The sequence below is a fragment of the Sebastes fasciatus genome, chromosome 2, assembly GCF_043250625.1.
Source record: "Sebastes fasciatus isolate fSebFas1 chromosome 2, fSebFas1.pri, whole genome shotgun sequence".
NCBI lineage: Eukaryota > Metazoa > Chordata > Actinopteri > Perciformes > Sebastidae > Sebastes > Sebastes fasciatus.
In genome coordinates, this window is record NC_133796.1 from 7766971 (window position 1) to 7775728 (window position 8758).

The 8758-nt window shown below is 38.9% G+C and overlaps 1 protein-coding gene across 1 annotated transcript; it reads left to right on the forward strand.

The window, feature by feature from the left end:
• Window positions 1-778: 778 nt before the first annotated feature.
• Window positions 779-7669, forward strand: slc7a6os (solute carrier family 7 member 6 opposite strand). Its single transcript, XM_074660565.1, has 5 exons — window positions 779-1144; window positions 2932-3261; window positions 5064-5270; window positions 5810-5942; window positions 6721-7669. Exons 1-5 carry the CDS (start codon window positions 962-964, stop codon window positions 6855-6857), a joined length of 990 nt encoding a protein of 329 aa, XP_074516666.1. The 5' UTR covers window positions 779-961; the 3' UTR covers window positions 6858-7669.
• The last annotated feature ends 1089 nt before the right edge of the window (window positions 7670-8758 follow it).

Sequence of the window (8758 nt, forward strand, 5' to 3'; positions counted from 1 at the left end):
ATGGTACAGAAAAAGTCAGTGTCATCCTCAACAGGAATCAATTAGAAATTTCAGCTGACATATGATGACAGGACATAATATTATTATTTTATTTTATTTTAACTTTTGAGCTCCTTTTTTAAAATAAAAGACACACTACTGTAGAATACCTTAAAACTTTGTTATAATTGAATTTCATATAATGTATAATATAATGTTGTTTTTGACTGGGTATATCAAATTATTGTTGAATACCCAGAAGCTGCATTCATGGTACAGAAAAATATATACGTTTAGTGTTGCTTTCACAGAATTAAAATAGAACATTTGACATGGACATAGTCACCGTCATCCAGAACAGGAATCCATTGAAAATGGAAAAAGGATTTTGTTTTTGTTCCCCAATTTTCCCCCATGGATCAATAAAGTATATCTGATTCTGATTAATTGCATGTCATACACAGTAATGTAATTTGAGCTGATTTTCCCTTTAATTTTCTCAAAAACTGTTCAGTAAAATCACATTAAATGTGTTATGGTTATAGTCAGTGTCATCCTTAACAGGAATCAATTAGAAATTCCAGCTGACATATGATGACAGGACATAATATTATTATTTTATTTTAACTTTTGAGCTCCTTTTTTAAAATAAAAGACACACTACTGTAGAATACCTTAAAACTTTGTTATAATTGAATTTCATATAATGTATAATATAATGTTGTTTTTGACTTGGTATATCAAATTCTTGTTGAACTACAGGTCTTATTTTGCCTTTTTTGGCCGCTCCAGGCACCCGTAACCGTAACACCACGAATAGACGAGCATCTAAAATCAAGCAGAGCTGTTTAACTGGTTGCTCACTTCAACGTAGTGAACATAAAGGCGGCGCACTCCCAGCTTCTCTCCTCCCTCCTCCCTCCTCCACCAGTCAGCCAGACAAACGAAGCAGCAAACTCAGACAAGAGAGGAACAAACAAACATGGATCCGAATACGACCATCCTGCGAGTCAAGAGGAAAAGGGGCACCGACCCGGCAGACGCTTTGTTGCTGGCGTGTAAACGTATCCGACCGGAGACGTCAGGAGAACCGGTACCGGAGCCAAACGAAGAAGCTGAGGTGGAAAACTCTGTGTTCAAACTCGTGGCGACCGTAGCGACACAGGTGAGAGAGGAGAGGCCCGCTTCTACGCAGCAGCCACGGTGGAAGCGGCAAATACAACGTTATATATCGTGTTGAAACAAACATATAGATTCAGTACATGTTGAGTGTGACTGGATTTAACCAGCTAACGTTACTAGAAACAATAGTGGTTTCTAAAAACAACGCAGTCTTCTGTGCTAGTTGTTGTTAGCATAATACCGAGGCCTATTAAAGGAGGTTAGGACATGGGTCTTGTACGCATGCGCAGTGTAACTCAATTTCGACGAGTGCAAGGCCAGATCCTACTGCGCATGTGCAATACCTCCTTTGTATAATGACGCGTGTCCCAACCTCCTTCAATAGGCATTGCATAATACTCAACGCTGTTAGCCAACATTAGCCCCAAATTGCGTTAGCCTGTTAGCTATCATTAGCCTGTTAGCTATCATTAGCCTGTGCTAACTACCAGTATCCTGTGTTAGCTATCATTAGCCCATTTTGTTGATGTTGTGACGTGTTTGTGACGTATTTGTAGGCCTCGAAATTTCTATGACTTCATCCAAAATTAAAGCTTTAACATTAAAATGTATTTGAATACACAAAAGTCTCATCCATCACGCAAGCTAATTATTTAGCTTAGCTGTTAATGTAAAGCTATTCTGGTATATATATTATTAACGTTACGAGGTTTGTTTATTTGTTTATATGTTTTGCACAATTTAAGACTATACAACATAACAACAAAATAAATGAATAATATAATAATCATATATATAATATATTATGAATAATATACAGTGCAGGAAGAGGCAAAAAAAAACTACTAGGCTTATCTGAAGCCTCCACCCAGAGACAAGATTAATATAAATAAATAATATGACTACATAATAGTGATAAAAAACAATTAGGAAAATATATATATATATTGCGTGGGAGTGTAGGTTAGTGTTTGTGAGGAGGATATTGATTTAAATATCTATAAAGACTTATTCAAACAACATTATGAGTGGGAAAAAACATAAAAACAGATACATGGACAACATGGGGAAAAGCAATAACAAGACAGCAATTAAATGACCCTTTAAGCGACTTTTGAAACATTTCACAGATGAAGTTTATTGATAGATGTGAAAAGCTACTCCATAATTTGGTTCCCCTAAATCTTATTGAAAATTGACCTCTACTAGTGAGGTCTACAGTTTGTCGGTATAATGTTATTACAGGTGAATTTGACTGCCTTTTATTTAAATGGTCATATGCTTGCTACCAGGTTAATGTGTTTTTTCTCCTCACTGACATTTTGAGTGTTTTGATGTAGTGAGGATTTGAAAGTAAAGTTTGGGTGGTGAGATGGTTTCCTTGTGGATTATCTCTGTAAATTGATTACTAATGAGTTTTTATTGATATAATAGTGTGAATCTTAATCCTATTTCACAACTTTGTCTGTTTACATATATGGAAGTTTGCCAGTGTGTGTAAGCTTATCTTTTTTTCTTCCCTCTCTCTTAACCATCCTTTTAAATAATTGATTCTCTTTTTAAAATTAATTACGGTATGAACTGGAGGGTCAAGCCCCTCTGAGGGTTTTTGCACTTCATTGCATTTTGTTGTTGTTTATGTAATATCAACATGTTCCTTTTTTGTATATGTAAATGAATACAATTTAAAAAAAGTCTACATCTTTTAAAGGATAATGTTGGTGCCTGCTTAATTTCCTTCAACTTCTATGTGCCAGGAAGTAAAGCCAAATGTATTTGCATTTCCCTGTACAATTCCTGTAAATTCTCACATTGTCATCTCCTCACCAGGATGCTCCTGTCCAGACACAGGTGCGACAGGCGTTGGCTCGGCCTCGCATGGCCCATGCGCTGCGCCCCTCTGCCTCCAGCTCACAACGGATAATCGGGGACCTACGGAGCACAAAGTGGAGCACCCGGAGGGAGGAACGCTACAGAATACTCTCCAGCCACCGTACAGGTCTGTCGAGCCCAGCTGAGCAGCAAACCCCCCAGACAGAAGCTTCTGAGGGCGTGGAGGAAACTGAGAAAGAGCAGGATAAATGTTTGAGTTTCGGTGCGATCCAGGTGGTTGATCTCCTACATGAGGATGTAGAGGACCAGGATAAATCTTCTGATAAGGTGATTTGAGCGTTATTGTAGCTTGTTAGAGATGAGTATTATTAGGATTTTGTTTGTAATGATATCAATTACTATACTGCTTATTAAAATAGATATTTAAAAATAGTCTACTTAATAGCTATCCACAATTTTAGAGGGTAAAAAAGTGCCTGCTTCACTCTTACCTTTCAAAAACAGTCAACAGGGTAAATACATTTTACATGGCAGAGAGAATATAACAATTTAAAGTGTGGTTACATTTTACTTGAGTTGACAATAATGCTTGTATAACGCCATTATGGGAGATAGTATAATGATTTAATCAAAAACCTGTAAAACAAGCCTAACATAAATTTAGAGAAATGTGACAACTTACCCACAGTCAGCTTCCAGCCACATCTTCGTCCATAGCCAGTATGTTTTCCATAGACATACAGAATTTGTTGGGCTAATATCAAATTGCTATGAACAAACTAAAAACGAAAGCTAACCGACTCAACAGTGCTTGTTCAGTCACGAGTCTTTAAAATTGACAGATTTGTGCAGACTTTGAGGCTGAGACTCACCAGCCCCTCTTCCTGTACCAGTAGTAACCTGCTGAGCAGTACATCATTTGACGTTTGTTTATTTTGTTCTGAATTTTTTCTATCAAACGGAACAGATGAGCAGTATTGATAAGTGTAATAATATAATTCTAACAATACAATTCCCATCCGGACAAAGGAAAGTGTTTTTTGGAAAAGTACCGTGAAGAACGGGAGTACCAAGATCAAAGTATCTGTGTTGGCATCGGTTGTGGGACAACCCAGTTCTACCGCCGAGTGAGTGACTTGTCATATTTCGTTGGGGATCAGAGCTGCTTACCAACATGCCTGGCAGGGGAGGAGGTGCTCTATTCTAAATTTGGTGCAGCAGCTTTCTTCACACTGTCGAAAAAAACACTGCAAATTTGTAGTGAGCGTTAACTGTATTTTCAATCACTTTGCTAACGGGGGCCCCCAACTCTCGAGTATTAAAGAAGACTTATTATGCTCATATTCGGGGGCATACTTGCATTTTGGGTTTCTACTAGAACATGTATGTTTACATTGTTTAATGTTCGAAAAAACACTTAACTTTTCCCATACCAGCTGTGCTGTTGCACCTCTTTTCAAGCCCGGTCTGCTCTGATTGGTCAGCTAGCCCACTGTTGGGATTGGTCATCCAAACCAAACTCTTCAGACTCCGCTCCAACTAGCTTTGTTTGAGGGCGTGCCAAACTAGCCGATAGGCAGGTATCATGCAGATGTGTTACTTGGTGACGTCACCACGTTACGGAAGAAAATGCAGGACTTCAAGCGAGGCGTTTCAGGCAGTTCAGGAGCAGCTGTTTCTGTGGGGGAGAGTAACTCTCTTTGGAGTGGACTTTGGGATTTGTAGCTTTGCAGACCTTTTACATGCACTAAGAACTGTATAACACACTAAAGGACGGGGAAAAAAACACAAAAGCATAATTGGTCCCCTTTAACCTGTCATTCATAAAACCATGCTTATTTCCCTAAGCCCTAGTTCATCATAGTCAAAAATACTGGGGAGAGCCCCATATGTAATGAACAACATGTTTTACTTGTGTAACCAAAGGCTTTCAATAGGATCAATAGTAAATATTGAATAACTGTGCTTTTGTCACAAGTTACATACATTTCATCCAGTTGTTTAGCTTCTTGTTGTATAGTGTGTTTACTGCCTTTGTTATGCTGTTATTGTAATTTAAAGCGTTAGTAAACATTGCTGAGCCTGATAGCCTCCATGGTGATTTATTCTCTCGCTCTATTTTTGTAAAGACGCTGTCCTCAGACCCAGAAGTGATCCTGTGTAACAGCACCAAGATGCTGCGGGAGTGCCTGAGCATAACCGGAGAGAGACTGGGGGAAGAGCACCGGGAGCAAGAGGCCGACTACGTCTACGACCTGTACTACCAGGAAACGGTCGCACCAGGCTGGATCCAGGACATCCTGTCTGTCAGGGCCTACGCCGATGAGGGAGAACTGGTGTGTGTGGATGGATGGAACGGCGGATGAATGAGTGCTGAAACCGGAGTGAGTGAATGAAGACATGGGTGAAGTAGACACGGGGAAAGCTTCACAACCGTTATGTGCTCACTGACTGAAATGTCTCACATGCAGCTGGTCTTGACTAAATGACTTTACCTACCTGTACATTTTGCCCCTGCTATTTAGCTTATATTTGCATAATTAACTGAAAGCAGTGACTTGTTTCTCCACATGTTGCTGTTCTGATGTGGCAGATGAGACCAAGTCTATAGAAAGTAGCATTCAAAACTGTGGGTGACTTTTCTTGCATTCTTATTATTCTTATTATATTTTGGCCAAAACATTCCCAGCAATGAACTTTTTGAAAATGTATCTTATTTTAAAGTATTCAGTACAGTGGTACAAAGTGATTGTCTGAAAGTGTTAATTTAGGTTTATGGCTTAAACCATGAAGCTGGCTTTGTCTTTTATTATTAATATTACAAACAAAATCTAAAACCAGCTTTCAGATAATGGGTTGTTTTTGTTTATCCCAGGTGCCTGACCTTGTGGTTCATGAAGAGGAGGTGTACGAAGATGAGGATGATGAAAACGAGGAAGGCAACTGGAGGAATGACTACCCCGATGAGGATAGTGATGCAGACAGTGACAGAGAGGAGCGCTATGGTGGTAAGTAATGTGTACATGAGCTCTTTATTTAACCCAATATTACTTAAGCCCTCATTTCCCTTTTTAAAAAAACTATTTGTATAGAGGAAATAGTTGCTACTCCTGTCTTGAATGAGACCTACTGAAAATGCCTGAAGGGGAATGAATGTCTGGCATTTCTTATTTTCTTGTGGTGAGCTTGACAAAAAGGGAATCTTTTTCATTCGCATACAATGTCATGAGATCATATTCAAAAATACATTTCAATTATTTAATTTTGTTCAATTGGCAGATGTTTGATTTTACTTAATTGAAGTATTTTTCTGTTGATCAGTGGGGCAAATACTTTATTTATTTTTGCCATTTTCTCTTTGTTTGGAATGGCAATTATGAATTATTTCTATAATTGTTAACTAATTGGCTACTTAGTTTTGCAGTAGTGTCATAATCTTTGATAACGTTTTAATATACTTTTTTTTTTTGACGAATATTGACTTGGGTTAAAACAATCTGACATCGCATATTTGTGTCAGATAGTGCAGGTTAATTAAAGACCAATCTCTGAACCCATCAGCTATCGGTCTGACGACGATAAGTCACTGGGGGCAAGGGGCTATATTTAATTCTAACTATTCAGAATCATGCACATTGTTTTTCTATTTTTCCCAAAATGTGATCCAAGTGGAGCATGAACTGTAGACGGGAGCGCTCTGTGAACAACCTGTCAAGACAGGTCTAGACACACTCTTTCCCCTCCTGTCATTCAATGGCCGACTTCTGTCCCGTGCACGTTACGCAGGTTACTTTGAGGAGGAGCACTCGTACAGCCGGAGGAGCTGGGGTACCTATCAGACGGAAGTGCTGCAAGCGCTGAGCCGCCGTGGTGAAGATGAAAACGAGGACGATGATGATGGAGACAAATACCATTCCGATTGATCCATCCCTTAACCCAAACCTGTCATTGGATCTTCCCAACGCCCCCTCTCCTCAAATAACACCATAGACCTCTGTGTAGGTGAGAGTGAACCAAAACAGCTGCTCATAGCGGCACATAATAGAAACCTGAAAAAACATACTTCAAGAAATCCCATTTTACAGTGTAGCGATTGTGTAGCACGCATCAGATTTGACCAAGGTTAGAAAAAAATGACTGAAAACATCTTGTTCTTAAGTTAACAAAAGTTAAAAAAAATAAAAATTATATGTGCAGATGTAAATGTCAGTCACAAAGCTTGTCAACCACTAATGGTTCAGAAAATTACATATATCAGTAAACATCTTTTTAGGGTCAAATCCATCCCCATCTCTACTACACAGATGGTGAAGGAGTCGGTGTTATTTCCAGAAGGATCCAGAGTGTCTTTATTTTTTACTGTGGTGGAGTGAATTTGTGTGTGGGTGTTTGTTCAACGTGGATGTGTGTTAAAACAATGTTGCACATTAGTGTGATATGCCTCGTATGCTTTGTGCTGTTAACACTAATGTTAGTGAGACGTCTTGGGCCGCGTGTGGTTGCAACTTAGGGTGCATTTTGTGCATGGTAGTGTGCGTAGGTATAATTGTGTGTGTTAGATTTTTGGCATAATGTGAAAGCGTGACGCATACGTTTTGTTGTGGGTGTGCGAGTTTGGTTCCGAAATTTGAAGTTCAGATTGTTTCTCTTGGATGCTTGTTGAATTTGACTTTTTTTTTGTAAATATGTAGATGTGTATAAAAAGAAAGCTTTCAAAATAAACTTAATAAACATCTCCGTGTCAATTTGTCCTGCATGACAAACACGGACTGTTTTCCAGCATGCTCATTGCTGAAGGTGTTGATCTGATGAGCTGTTTTGTTCAGTTACTTTCCCGAGGCAATGCAGTGTTATTTTTAAGAGGTGACAGCAGGTGTGAAGGCTTTGGATGTGAGATATCCGAGTAGAAAATCAGTTCAAACTAGTCTGAAATTCTCAAGGTGATGCATTAAGTGTTTTAGGCTTAGGAGTAAACCTGATCATCCTCTCATCCCAGATTTAGGAAAAGCTCAGCTACCCTAACCTGTTAGGAGTTAGCAGATGGAGCGTGATGAGCCAAACATGTGGCACATCAGAGCAAAGGATGAAATGTGATCTTTTGATGGAAAGTAAGCTGCAGAAAACAAGTCTCTCACTTTATGCTTAATTTAAAGGGGAGGTATCATGAAAATTTCACTTTTTCGGTGTTTGTGCACATCCATTTGGGTATCTGGAGTTCCTACCAACCCACAAACTGTGAAATAAGACAACAAAGTCAGTTTTTTGTGAGCTGCCTAGATTAGAAAACATGTGATTCAACAAGCCATTCAGATTAGTCTCCCCTTCCTATGTCACGTGTAGGCTCATTAGAATATATCACCCACAGCTTGAGAACTGCTGCTGCGTTACATTTACCTCGGAAATCGGAGGTCCGAGCTGGGAATGACATCGAACCGGAGTTCCAGTACAAGAAATCGGAAATCATAATGGGGTTTTTCTCCAGCCAGGTTAGTCTTTGTTAGCAATATCAGTCGATAACAAAACATTGCGCCGGTATTTTGCGCTAATAAACAGTATCTACTTAAACTTGACAACCGTGAGACTTAAAAAATAGGGAGGATTTCAAAATGAAAGTGGGAGGGTCGGCCCCCAGAAAAATGTTTCAGTGACTTTTGCTGACTTAAAGAATAAAATGGCAAAGTAAGAAGTACACTGCAACAGCATTTTTAATCTTCAATACTTTATATTTTACTTTTAATTCTCAGCAAAGAATACAGAATAATTTGCCATTCTGGCGTGAACTTGTGTGAATATCAGGCATAAACTAGGCTAATCATCAGTTTTC